General features: G+C 40.2%; 1 protein-coding gene across 2 annotated transcripts in view; it reads right to left on the reverse strand.

Moving 5' to 3' along the window:
• The window catches only part of LOC131104050 (metabotropic glutamate receptor 4), a 154,318-nt gene that overhangs the window by 22,069 nt on the left and 117,346 nt on the right, over positions 1 to 14,903 (reverse strand). For both annotated transcript variants that reach the window (XM_058050773.2, XM_078796711.1), the window contains exons 4-6: positions 12,537 to 12,672; positions 8,576 to 8,730; positions 7,239 to 7,379 (exon numbers count right to left, since the gene is read on the reverse strand). In XM_058050773.2, coding sequence (XP_057906756.2) covers positions 7,239 to 7,379; positions 8,576 to 8,730; positions 12,537 to 12,672 — 432 coding nt within the window. The remainder of the gene's footprint in view (positions 1 to 7,238; positions 7,380 to 8,575; positions 8,731 to 12,536; positions 12,673 to 14,903) is intronic.

The following is a 14,903-nucleotide window of genomic DNA, read 5'->3' on the forward strand; positions in this document are numbered from 1 at the left end:
TTAGCTCAACAAAGACACTTCCTTTTAACAGATGAATAGTTTGGGTTTGCCTCGCTGGGGCAATTTGATATTCGGGACAAGGCTCTGAATGTTTTAATATCTGAACACTAGAACTACCAAGGCAGTCATTTTCATTGTTGATATTTTATTCTAAAATTCTTTTACCGTAGGGTGGCACGGTGGATGAGTGGTTAGCGCGCAGACCTCACAGCTAGGAAACCAGGGTTCAATTCCACCCTTGGCCAAACTCTGTGTGGAGTTTGCATCCCACATTCCAAAAACATGCTAGGTTAATTAGCGACTCCAAATTGTCCATAGGTATGAATGTGAGTGTGAATGGTTGTTTGTCTATATGTGCCCTGTGATTGGCTGGCGACCAGTCCAGGGTGTAGCCCGCCTCTCGCCCGAAGACAGCATTGTTACTCTGGCTTCCTCTAAAAACATGCTAGGTTAATTAGCGAACATGCAAACTCCACACAGAGATGGCCGAGGGTGGAATTGAACCCTGGTCTCCTAGCTCTCTGCGTGCTAACCACTAGACTGCCGTGCCACCCTATGGTAAGAATGGTAAAAGAATGTTAGAATAAAATATCAACAATAAAAATGACTGCCTTGGTAGTTCTAGTGAATGTGAGTGTGAATGGTTTTTTGTCTATATGTGCCCTGTGATTGGCTGGCCACCACTCCAGGGTGTACCCTGCCTCTCGCCCGAAGACAGCTGGGATAGGCTCCATTACCCCCCGACCCTCATGAGGAAAAAGCGGTAGAAAATGAATTTTTTACCATAATGACTGCTATGGTAATGCTAGTAGTTTTAAAATTATGTGTTAAATATCAGCAGTGGGCTGCACGGCGGTCAAGTGGTTAGCACACAGGCTAGGAGAAATTTTCTGAAATTAGCATCTAAAAGTCCTGGTTGCATGCACACTTGAAACACAATCACGAAAAAAAAACCTTATTATGCATAATAAGGACCCCATTTTTGTATTACCGTTTCATTGAATTCTTGTAGGGTTGCACGGCGGTTGTGTGGTTAGCGCACAGATCTCACAGCTAGGAGACCCAAACCATCTCTCTATCAGGAGTTTGCATGTTTTCCTTGTGGGTTTTTTTTCCTGGTAGTCCGGTTTCCTCCCACATTCCAAAATCATGCTAGGTTAATTGGAGACTCCAAATTGTCCATAGGTATGAATGTGAGTGTGAATGGTTGTTTGTCTGGACTGCGACCAGTCCAGAGTGTACCCCGCCCTCGTGAGGATGAGCAGTGGAAAATGAATCAATGTCGGAAGTGAGATTTTGGAATTTAGCTACAAGCCAAGTAGGGATGTGTTTTGGTTTTACTGTCATTCCAGTTTTCTGTTTTTTCCTCTTAATAGCTTCCTCCAGGTGTCTTTGACAAAAGAATATATATGGCTCAATGATGGTAAGATGTTCAGAGGCTCTGAGGTGTGTTTGGTTTTCATGCACTTAAGGCACCCTGTGGATTTTCTGACCTCCATTTTTCTGACACCCGGTCTCAGGAAATCTAATGCCAGTGGGAGCTACAACTCCGGTTGCTGAGTGCCTACAGATTTTGTAAAAACGACCGCATCTCCTCGCAATCGAGGAACGGCAAAAACTGACAGCGTACCTTGGTATTGCTGTGCCTGCGAAGTGAAGCGTAAAGCTTTGATTCTCTGACTGTCTCTTTAAGTCAGTGGTCGCCACAAATCCCCAGCACTGTGAATGTGCTTAAAGCTTAATTCTAACAGATCGAGCGACCAGTAACAGCTTGCAATTCCCGCTTGAAACTCAAAGACTGTTTTTGCTCTTTGGATAGATTTCTCTTTTGCAAAAGAGGTCTCACAGAAACAAACATCATGCGTGGCAGTCTGTAGGTGTCTGACAAAAAAAGGCTTCCTGACTAGAGGTCGAGGAGATATTCTTGTCACACCTCGTATATGGGGGTTCGCTCTTCTAACATGGTTTGTCGCACTGAAGGTAGATAACCTCCTGACTGAGAGGTCAACCATGTTAGGTGGGACCACCTGATGTCCCCTCATCCCTGGAAGGTGAGCTTTAATCAGAGAGTGACTTCCTCGGACACTGTTTGTTTCCCCCCATGCTACAGGCTACCACCCATTGGGCCCATTATGCTTGAAGGGACTGCAGGATGTACACTTCAGATGGCTATAGGAGTAATACCTAAAACTAATACAATATTGTGACTTAAGTTATAATATTCCCATCACAACAGGCTGCTATACAAACATTAAAAAACTAGCTCACAGATTCTGGTAGCTTTGCATGCAATGAAGAAAACCAAAAATAATAATATTTTTGTCCAAAATGAAACACAGCACTGCTGATTTAACAATAACATTCAAATAACGAGTTACTATGTGTATTATTTATTCGATGATATGTGTACTGTGTGTGTGCGTACGTGATCTGTAAGACTATTTAATTATTTTTTTAATGATCTGTGTGAAGTTGGTGATTAACGCAAATAATGTCAGCTTTGACCACTGTAGTTTTCCAGGTTCAGTACCGCAGACAGCTCTGTCTTGTCAAATGCACCGCGTACGTAACTTTAGATACGAGCTGAGCTGAAGAAAACCTAAAAACAAAAAAAACATCCGTAGTGAAAACAAACCAACTAACTTTAAATATACACTTGAGATACAAACTCTTTAAATACAAACTCAATTCTGGATTTAAATGGATTTATTCTGTCATTTGGCTCTTGGTATCGAAAGTTACAGGTTCGATTTGTCAGAGGATGTTTGCTTACAGTAGTAGTTTACATAAGCTTTGTTTGACTTTTACTTGCATGATGGCTTTTGATATTTGATATTTATATATTTATACTGTATATGCCAAACTTGCTATGATAGTGACTATTGTGACTAATATGCAAGGTCACTTGGTGAGAACAGTACAGTTTAATAGAGTCAACCATTGTGCATAGTATTTATGTTGATGTTTTCTGAGGATTAGGAAATTAGACAGTGGTTTATAAACATGCACACACTTGACCAATGCCTGCAAAATCGCAAAAACCTTATTCAATCTGAAGCTTGAATGCCACATCGGAAACACTGCTACTGTATAAGAAAATACACTTACTTCATCATCACTTGTTAAATCTAACCCCATGTACCCATTATAGCGTGACAAACATTTAAAGATCGAATTTCTGTAGTTTGTAGAAAATAGGACCATTGTCCAAAGTAATTGTGATTGATGGTCCAACCTTGTCCTTTATGGACTGAAGCAACTGACAAAAAAACATAATAGTGTGGAACATTTTTCTGTACTTCTGACACATTCAAGGTTATATCAGCAATTCATGACCATCCGTCTGTGTAAAACTGAATCACATTTTATGGTTCAATAGTGTGAAACAGAGAAGTGTCTGTGGAGAGAGAATTATTGAATTCTGTGTCTGCCAACGAGAACTTAAGCTTGTGTCCTCCCTTGTATAATTAATCCATGTAACCTGGGATGTTCAGCTTATGCTCTCCATTAAACTAAATTTAGCAGCTTATATTGCTTGCTTGTTTTATTTGTGACAGTGCTGGTTTGATGCCTTTTAGTGATCTTTTTTTTTTTTTACCTGTGTGTTGAACACTCCTATACCCAGGCTTTAGTGTCTGACCTAATCCACTTTTGGCTGGAAACTCCAAGGAACAGCATGCGACTGATGAAGGTGTGCCATCCATCCATCTATTTTCTTCTGCTTATTTAGGTCTGGGTCGCTGGGGCACAAGACTCAGTCAAGAATCCCAGACTTCCTGCTCCCCGGCCATATCTTCTTGCTCCACCGGGAGGACACAGAGGCGTTCCCAAGATGGCTCTGAGGCATAATTCTTCCAGCATGTCCTAGGTCTGTGACTTGGGCTTCCGCTCAGCTAGGCATGCCCAGAAAACTTCACCATGGAAGCGGCTAGGAGGCATCTGGACTAGATGAGCGGCTCTTCTTGATTTGAAGGCACGGTGGCTCTACTCTGAGCTTCTCCTAACCCTACCTCTTAAGGCGGTGATTTTCAAACTGGGGGGAGGGGCCCTGACAAGCTAATTTGTGGCTAATTTATAATAATAATAATAATCTCCAAAAGGGGGGGGTGCAAAAATATTTGGGAACAACTAGGGTGAGTCCAGCCAACCTACGGAGTTAACTCCTTACGGTAAGTATATAGTGCATATGTCCATCCATCCATTTTCCTCCGCTTATCCGGGTCCGGGTCGCGGGGGCAGCAGTCTTAGTAGGGAAGCCCAGACTTCCCGGTCTCCGGCCACCTCCTCCAGCTCCACCGGGAGGACACCAAGGCGTTCCCAGGCCAGCTGTTAGACATAATCTCTCTAGCGTGTCCTTTTCCCGGCTGGGCATGCCAGTGAACACAGGGAGGAACCAGATTTGGCCGCCAAAGACCAGGTCGCCCATGCACCCGCCCTTGACCGCCACCCAACACACAATGCACCGGACTCTTACTCTTGCCCCCGTAGGTGGTGGGTTTACGAGGGGAAGATCCCGTGTGGCTTCTTCGGGTTGGGCCCGGATGGGCTCCACGGGTGAAGGCCCGACCACCAGGCGCTCCAGGCCCCTTCCCCGGGCCTGGTTCCAGGGTGAGGCCCCGGTATCCCACATCCGGGCGAGGTACGGTTCCTCCTCTTGTTATTATTCATTTGGGTCTTCTGAATCACTCTTGGTCTGTCCCGTCACCTCGGACCTGTTTGCCTTGGGAGACCCTACCAGGGGCATATAGCCCCAGACAACATAGCACTCGGGTACTCAAACCCCTCCACCACGATAAGGTGGTGATTCATGGAGGAGTAGTGCATATGTACTTTATATAAAAGTGTATCTGGAACCATGATGCCATCTTGGGCCTCTCGGGCACCACATACAGCAACATTGGGAAACAAAGCAGTGATGTGAATTATTAATATTAATGCACTTTGCATCCTTATTCCTTTCAGATACACTTTAGTGAAGCACCTAAGCACAGTTAAGTTGTGTTTTAACGTGGGGGGATCGGCCCCCGTTGCAACATCCAGCCAATAAAGACCGTCTCCTGTTCACTTTCCATTCATGAAACCATCAAGGTGAATTATCGAGGCTCACGATATGATCATCGGTTGGGCGGTGGCTACTGTAGCACCCATGTTTGTGTGGCAGTTGAAGGTCTAATGGGTGCCACACACATTAGAAATGACCGGCAAAAACCATTGCACACGGGAAGCAATGAGCGGCGGCCAACAGACAAACCGCCATCCTTTGATTGACTGTCAGAGGTGGAGGGAATCGAATAAATTCAGAGGAGAAAAAGCAACTGGTGTTGACAATTCACTGCCTGTCGCCTCCAATGTATGGTGCCCAAAACGTGAATCGCCCAAAAACTGGTTGGATTTGTTGGACTGCCTGGGAATCAGAATGGAGCGGCATCAAATCCTCTTCCTCTTGCATCAAATCTTTTCTTAAAGATTCTCTCAGTTTCACTAGTAATTTATTGTGTGTAAATACAGTATACATACTACATACTGCATGAATATACTTCAGTGTTTCCTTATTAGAAGATGACCTGCGACTGCCTTGCTTTCTACTACATAATCAGCATCTTGCACTTAGATGTTGCGCTTCCAAAATGCATAAAAAACATTTTAATTCCATGGTCTAATTATCATCTCTATACAGTCTCCCACACTGTTTTAAATAGCACACAGATTCCACAATAATTATCTTTGCTCATAAGCATTTATCACATGTGCAACAATTATTACTAAGCATAATTCATGAATGCATTAGCGCATACCAGTACAGAATATTATGCACTGGTACCTCATTAACAGATTGTTACCCACTCAAGTTGTTATTCTGCCTGTTTCCACGTTATATCATCTGCAGTGGCTATTTTTGTCCAGCAGAGAGTAGAAACAATATTACTGCCCCTGAGTCAGGAAGTCAGAGAAGCAGTAAAGTGACACAACGAGGCAGAGCAGCGGTACTTATTGTAGCAAGCTTGAGCTAAGACCGAAAAAGATACCATAAGAGTAGATTACATGGCATCCTCCAGTGTGTTCATTATTTGATGTGCTGTGCTAATTATGGTAATTTCCGGTTTTTGGTCGAACATGGTATAAAACTTTTGGCTTGAATGCCGGATTTCTGAAGGTGCATTGTAGAATCTCACCAGGCAAAAGGACGTTGTTGTTTCAAATTTTGTCATTTGTTTATTGCACAGATAAACCTATGATAAAACCTATGGTAATGGTAATGGTAATGGTTTAATTTCATTTGAACATGCATCAGATTACAATTGAATGCATCACATAATCAGTTCACAGTTCCACATGTCCAAAAGGAGTAGGAAGATAAGAAGAAGCAAAGCTTATTAAATCCTACCCCTCCATCTGGTACTTTTACAATCAGTAACTGTTACATTTGTTCACTTCCTGCTTTCCATAATGCAGTTTAAGGTTTTTTGTTTTTTTTTTAATAATGTACCTTGTACCGAAGTACAAGGTGATATGACTATCCAATGCCATAATGGGTACCATAGTAAGTGTCAATATAGTGATATATATAGCACATCATGACAGGTTCAAGACTCTTCATCCTTGTATTTAGCAAACATCAACTGCTTGTATTGTTTCTTGAATTGGCTCATCGTTGTGCATTGTTTGAGGTCCTTACTCAATCCATTCCATAGTTTGATTCCACATACTGAAATGCTATGGCTTTTTAACATAGTCCAAACATATTTAAGTGTTTCAAATGTAGTTCTTCCCTGAGATCATATTTCTCCTCTCTTGTAGAGAAGTATTGGATGACATTTTTAGGTAATTGGTTGTTTTTAGCCTTATGCATTATTTTAGCTGTTTGGAAATTAACTATATCAGCAAGTTGAAGTATTTGTGATTTTAGAAATAAGGAGTTAGTATGTTCTCTGTAGGCGGCATTATGAATTATCCTTACTGGCCTTTTTTGCAGTACATTTAGTGAGTGAAGATTGCTTTTATAGTTATTACCCCATATTTCCACACAATAAGTAAGATATGGTAGAACTAGAGAGCAATAAAGCAAAACAAAACAAAAGCCACTGAGATGTTGATATCGTCCTTTTTCACTAATATCGGCCGATACCGATTTGTAGCCCGTCGATCGGCGCACCCCTAGTAATATATATTTAAAAGAGACACAGTCCATTTATACATGGAGTCGGTGATGGAGAGTTTGGTATTAGGTGTGTACTCACTTGTGCACTTTTTGATGCCAGAGCCTTTCTTCACAGCATGCCGACTTAGTTTGCACTGGAAGTTGTTCTCCCAGAACTCTGCAAACCAGATATTTCTCCTGTTGTTCTCCAGTGTTCGACTGATGAAGTAGCGATCAAAGCCTAGAACAGAAACCAATTTACTGATGACCATTTAGTGCAGGGGTGGGCAAACTACGGCCCGGGGGCCACATCCTGCCCGCCAAGTGTTTGAATACGGCCCGCCCAATCTTTCCAAAGTATTTCATTTAAACTCAACATACAACCTGGCATCATGGCCTGAGCCAACCTTTTGATGGTTTTATCAATTTCGTTTTTTGACATGGTCTGTTGTTTACAAAGTGCTCCTGAAAAAAGGGACACAAGCACATAATAATAATAATAATAATAATTATTATTATTAGATTATTATAATTATTATTAGAACTATTATGATTATTATATTTATTATATTAATGCTAATTATATTAATTATATATAATATTATTGTTATATTTGCATATTTTACATAATAATAATATAATTATTATTATTTTAATTTTATTGTAATTATTATAATATTTTATTATTTTTCAAATATTTAAATATAAATATAAAATAATAAATAATAATAGCAGATTGCATGACAATTTTACAGACACAATAATACCAGGTGGACTGTTACGTGTAAAATCTGCCCCCCCCCTAAATTTTGTAATATCAATGCGGCCCGCAAGTCAAAAAGTTTGCCCACCCCTGATTTAGTGACTTTTTTTTTCCGCAAAGGCATTCTGAAGCTGTAATTATGAACTGTAAATGTAACTTGTTTTGAGTTGATTTTTGACAATGTTGATGTCATTTCAGAAAAGCTATTTAAAGCTGGTGGACTTATGATTTCCTGTGCATCTATGTATTTAGGTGACATATATATTGTATATTGGAATTGTTAAGTTACCTGATTACCTGATGGACAGTCGTGTTAAGTGTTAAGTTACATCAAGTCCATTCCTGCAAATACATGGTCTGCAAATTGGGTCTTCTCAATCATCGCCACAAGCTCGAATATCAAAGTTACCTCATACAGCTAACCAATATTATAGTTTGTCCAGTCTTTTTGTCCCATATTTATATTTCTGTATGGTCAATGTTGAAATGGGATTACACAATTCCGCATTGACCGACACCAGTTGAGCGGAAAATGTGATACATTGAGTGTCTTATCTGTCTATAAGATTTAACTCACACATACAACAAACATTGACGGTGGTTAAGCGACATAATGACACATACGCTTTGACGCTAAAACTCCAACAATATGTAATTAATTAAACATTAATTACCTTTAATGGACTGTCGTTTTGGCAGGATGGTCACAGCGCCTTCAGCCATCTCTTCCTGGTTCAGTATCGGTGAGATTTTGGACCCCCAGCTGTCCGAACCCACCCAGATAAAATGGCCTGTTTGATTGGCTTTCTTCGCCGCTTCGAGCAGCCGCCTATGAAACATTCAAGAGGCTTTGTGTAAAGTTGTGTTATATACTGTATTGTTGTTTTATTTTGTTGTATTTCACACACACACCCATGAATGTAAGGTTCTTATTTAAATGCACCCTGAAGAAGCAGCATAGATGTACTATACAGGCGATTGCACGACTAGGGTATTGAATCTGGACATATTTGCATAAAGCTATACAAGCAGTAGAGGTGAGTGGCCTCCTAGGATTATCCCGAGCACATACAGTACATAGAGGTTGTTGCACAATCACCCCCCCCCTGCCACATTTGTCCAGGCTTGCTGCCAATGGAAGAAAAATGAAGGCGCTGCGGCGGCACAGTTGAAAACTGGAGCGAAGCAGCATCAAAATTGTAATCTGTCATCTGTCCTGTGTGGCTTTACTGACTCTCAATACCAAAACAGAAACAAGGAACTTAATCAACAATTCCTTAGAATGAATTATGAAAAAATTATTCCCTTATTGATTCCATTGGGTTTGAATGGCAATCTATGTAATGTGCTTGACAAAGCCACTTTCTGTGCTGGTTATTGTGTGTAGCTGCTCTATAGGAGTCCGCAACTCAATACAATTGGGTGAAAAATGATGTTTAATTAATACCTCCTCATATATTACGTTTAGATGACTACGATAATGACTGGTACGCCAGGTTTGTAAGATCAATTTACCTCGAAACTAATCAAATTTCATGCTAATCAATCTGTTATTTGTTCTCATTTGAAAAAATAACAAAAACAATTGATATAGAACAGAATTGTTCACCAAAATCCAAAATGAATTACAAATGAGTCATAGAAATATAATCAATTCTGAGTTGCAGTATCTTCTTCTTACCCGGAACTTACTGTAAGAATAAATATTAGCTGTTTTGTTCCTTTGAAGGCCACACCATCCTTGAAGAAAAATAGGCAGCTATAGACACAAGGTTGTGCGATTGGCGAGGATTGTGCTCCATGTACACAAAAGTGATTTTTGCACCATGAGGTGACAGAAACATGCCTGGACAGACAGAGCGTGATATAAAAAAGAAGCGAGATATATGAAATATTAGTGAAGAGTAAAAAGTGTTGCTGAGGGTTCATTTGAGACTTCCACACCCCCGCGTCACTTTAATTCTATTTTATTTTCTTATATAAATGTTCTTATATAAACATCTTTTTTCTTTTTTATATTACATCTTCTAAGTCGATGCATTGTAAGACTGTTTCATAATAATCATACAAGGGATGATGTACAGTATATGTTTTTTTAACACGTGTAAAAGGAGGGTAATAGTGATAAATGAGGTACAATAATTCTTTGTTAATTGCAACCCAACCGTCATCAGTGAATTTCCACAAAGTAGGATTTCCTATTTATAAATAGAACATGTTCATAGATCAAGCATAGTAAACCTGTTTACAACCGTCTACATCAGGGGTCTCAAACTCGCGGCACACGGGCCCCATTTGGTCCGCGAGACGCTAGTTTGAGGCCCCCACCTTGGTACCAAAGTTTAATGTTGAAATGACAGCTTAAAGCTGTGTGCACACCGGACACAATTAACATGATTTTGCCCCGCCCATACTGTTACCCTACCCCTGATACCCCGCCCTGTTTTGCTTTGGATTAGCAAATGAAGCTAAAGGCTTATGACGCTTGGGTACAAATAAATGCAGGAAATTATTTGGAATAAACGGAAAATACACGTGAAGATAAAGCATCTCATCAAACATGTTGTTAAAGTTACGACGCTGCTCCCAGATGGAAGTGAGTGCTAACGATGCTAACTTGCTAATTGGGTCATATTAAGTTTTATTAATGTTCATGTTAAAGGTTAAATAAGTGTTAATACTGTACGTTTGAATCTGAAAAAAATATTTTTTCTACCAACTGTATGTGGTTTCTTACGTTTCTTATTTGCTGTTTTATTATTATTTTACTTATTTATTACTGATTGATTTATTGTCTTTATTCCTAATTTGTTTATTTATTTTTTTATCTTATTTTGTGTATAGAAAAACAAAAATTAAGATATTTGAGAACAGTGGAATGTTTTATGAGATATTTTGGTGTGGAAAACCGGAAGCAAAAGCATTGATAGTTTTTTTTGTTGATTTTTTTCCAGTTTTTAATAAATGCGTTTTTTTTGTTTTTTTTGTTTTGAAAACCTGATGCGGCCCGGCTTCACCCAGAACCTATCTCCGGTGGCCCCCAGGTAAATTGAGTTTGAGACCCCTGGTCTACATAAAAAGCGTCTACGGATGACTGTATAGCTAATGTATCCGAATGCAAAGTAAAGAATCGATTCCCAGTTTGTATTGTAGAAAGCAATGTCTCTCATGAAAGTGCTAAGAACATAATTTGTCTTTCAAAAACACAGAAACCAGAGTCATTTATCAGCTGACTTCCATTCTTGCACTTTATCAACAAAGCTCAGGACTCTTTGGTCCGTTATGAGCCTTGCACAGACTTTATGCAGCAGGAATTTAAAGTTGGGATCCCCTTGGCTTTCGGTAATTACTATATATTCACACAAGTAGCGGTTATCTGGACGGGATTAAGTCAATGAGCAATGGGACTTCTGGCCCGGTCATCGCCAAGGGACCCCCCCCCCCCCTTAATTCACTGGCCTCAAGAAATGCACTAGCCTACTCGGTGGTTGCTAGGAGATGGTTTCCCCCTCACAAAGCCACAACAGGACTCCTTGTAATGATTACTCCTGCAACTAATTAATTCATTCTTAATGGAGACAACCGTATGAAGAACAGATAATGAATTTGAACAGATACATTTCCGCTCCCAGAAGAGTAACTTTAATGTTTCCATGAATGGAAAAACATGGATGACAACATTATTAGTTGTACGTAAATAAAGCGCATTGTTTGAAGGGGACTAAATGAATTATGGAATACATAGAGAACGTTGTTTATTTGAGATGACATTTTCAGGTAGTTGTGGGCGGGCTCGATACAAATATCGATAATATCCATTCAACGTTGGTATCAATATTGATCGATATCTATGTAAAAACATGGATGCTTAGGCTTCAGTTGGTTTCCTGTTTAATTTCCGGTTTAATTCAAGACACAACCTGTCTATTTTTGTGTTTCATTAACCATCACGTGACTCAGAAGCGATTGGCAATCAAACAGGGCCCACCCTGCCACCGGGCAGGCAAGCCCGGGCATACCACAGAGAGAGCAGGAAGATGGCGGAAAGAAAGAGGAGGGATGTTTGGTTATATCACAAAGAAGGTCATAAAACATTCAGATTTAGATGATACTGGCCGTGTATTTACTTGGTTATCGGATCGATACCAAATCCAGAGGTATCGCACAACACAAATTTTCAGGTTTCATGAATTAATTTTGATTTGTATATTACAATAGTTGCTTGTCTTCACATATTATACATATTATACTCATTTTCGGCCCTTTGCATTAAGTTGTGGACACCGCTAGAGCAGCAAAACACAACAACCTGCACACAAAGCTTTCTAGATCTTCCAGAATCTGCACCTTTTTGTTTTAATTTTCTTTGAAGGCTCACTTCCAAATGTGCAAATCTCGTTATCTAAAACCTTGGCATCGTTTAACACGAGAATACGACATTCTTACAACATGTATAGGTCACAAAAGTGGAAAAAGCAGAATAGGGTTCCCTTAAAACTTAATTCTTTTGACCAGCTCTGTATTGTCAAAATTAAATGAGCATTTATTGTCTGTTAATTAATTAAAAAAAACATTATTTTAGTAGTTTTGTGTTACTTTTGGCATTTTAAACAATTAGGATTTCACTCCACTGACCTGATGTCGTCCTCGTTGGCAAATATAATCACCACTCGGGCGTTTGGGTTCTCACTCAGCCTTCGTATAATCTTGTCGAATTCTCCAGCTTTTGGTTCACGTGGAATTTTCACAGACTGGGAAATGCACAGGCCACCTAATTGGGGGACAAGCAAGAAAATATTCTTATGATTCATTGTCCGTTCTCTCATTAAACGAAATACATGTTTATATAGCAACTCTCGGCATGGTGCTACCATTTGATTGGAAAATGTATGTAAATAAGCAATAGCGGATACTCCAACTTTAAGATAATTCATTTATTGTAATTCCACAGTATTATAATAATTAATTAATTGTGCTTGAGTCACCAACCAGCTTGATGCCTTGATTACTTTCAACAATTCCTTTCCCAGTGGAACAGAGTGAGAGTCTTTGAGATGCCCTGCTATTGAACACCAGTTAGAAGGTTATATCGGACTGGTCACCAAATGAAGCTTTGAAATTCCCAGTGCGGTGTTTCAAGCCAACTATTTTTATCACCTTGCCAAAATGCCAAGGAGGCAACGTGCATGGTAATGAATTTCTCTTTGTTAACCCTTAACAAAGCCCATTGAACAATCAATAACCTCTTATTCAGTCCACACCACACAGCAAGGCCGGCTCCCAGATATAGAAAACGGAAGGGAAGAATAGTGCATGATATTTAAATAACTTTGCTTTGAAATGTTGCTTTTAATTTAGTAGGGAAAAAAAATAGACATCCCATTTTGAAGTCTGAAATTCTTAAATTCATAATTTTTGCAATATTTGTAATGTTTATACTCTCCGTGGCCATTCCACAGTCGAAAACCTTGGTAAAATTGAAGCAGGGGTTTATCTGTCTACCCCTCTGTGTCATTACACTTATACTACCATGAGAGGCTCATGGGAAATTTAGCAGCGGCTCTCTACTCTGTGAGACTCTATCAATCATTGAATTCTATGCCTTTGCCTCACCGGTACTTCAATCCCCCCACCCCCCTCTTTCCCACAACATCTGCTGTGTGGAAGCGGGAGCACTCATCCCTTCCTTTTCTTCTCTCCTCACATCACTGGCAGTCACATGATGCCGCTGGAGAGAATAGAGGAAGGACCAGGGGATAAGAACTCATCTTGTGGGAGTTGGGACACAATGAACATGACTGGTGTTGTAACTCTGTTAGCGATTGTGTCTACACGGCTATTTGATTCAATGCCAACGCAATCCGTTCATTCATCAATGCATCCCTCATATTAATCAGTGAAAGATACAGTGGAAATGTACATTAACAAGCCATGGTTCTTAGAAAAGAAAACTTAAAAAACCCAGTAGGCCTTTAAGGTACATTCTGACTCTTTGAAGAGTAAAACCTGTTTCCTGATTCCTTTCAGTCTGTTTGATACAAAAGGCAGGACTGACAGCGAGGCTGAAAGTGACCTTAACGCCAGAAGCTACAGCTCACGGCTCTGCACCTTCTCTCTGACAGGTGAGTGACAGAGAGTGGAACCGATTCTAAAGGTTGAATTTGGGGGCTCTTGGAGCCGAGCCAGAAGATGTAGAATCAAAGCAAGCGAAAACAATACACCTGTTAAGTATTAAGAATGGAATGCACTAAATAGCATTCCTTAGAAGAAAGCCACTCAGCAGTAATTGTCTGTATATTTATACAGTTTATCGTCACATCAGCTGGATCTTTTAAAAAAATCTTTCAAAAAAACCTGTAATTCATCATTTTCTATACCGCTTATCATCATTAGGTTTGTGGGTACACTGGAGCTTAACCCAGATGTCTTCTGATGGCGAGAGGCGGGGTACACCCTGGACTGGTCGCCAGCCAATCACAGGGCACATATAGACAAACAACCATTCACACTCACATTCATACCTATGGACAATTTGGAGTCGCTAATTAACCTAGCATGTTTTTGGAATGTGGGAGGAAACCGGAGTACCCGGAGAAAACCCATGCATGCACATGGAGAACATATGCAAACTCCACACAGAGATGGCTGAGGGTGGAATCGAACACTGGTCTCCTAGCTGTGAGGTCTGTGCGCTAACCACTCAATCGCAGTGCAGCCAGAACAGCAACAGAGGAAGTGAATTCAAAGTAAGAGCATGAACGAGGAACAGAGGAACAGAAGAAACTAAATGAGCTGTGAAGCCCGATCATGACACAAACAACCATTCACACTCACATTCATACCTATAGACAATTTGGAGTTAACCTAGCATGTTTTTGGAATGTGGGAGGAAACCGGAGTACCCGAAGAAAACCCACGCATGCACGGGGAGAACATGCAAACTTGGGATTTATATATATAAAAAAAAGCAATGTAATTCCTCCAGCAGCATTTCCTGCCATT

Source organism: Doryrhamphus excisus, linkage group LG15 (genome assembly GCF_037039965.1).
Source record: "Doryrhamphus excisus strain RoL-2023G ecotype Guam linkage group LG15, RoL_Dexc_Guam_v1.1, whole genome shotgun sequence".
Taxonomy (NCBI): domain Eukaryota; kingdom Metazoa; phylum Chordata; class Actinopteri; order Syngnathiformes; family Syngnathidae; genus Doryrhamphus; species Doryrhamphus excisus.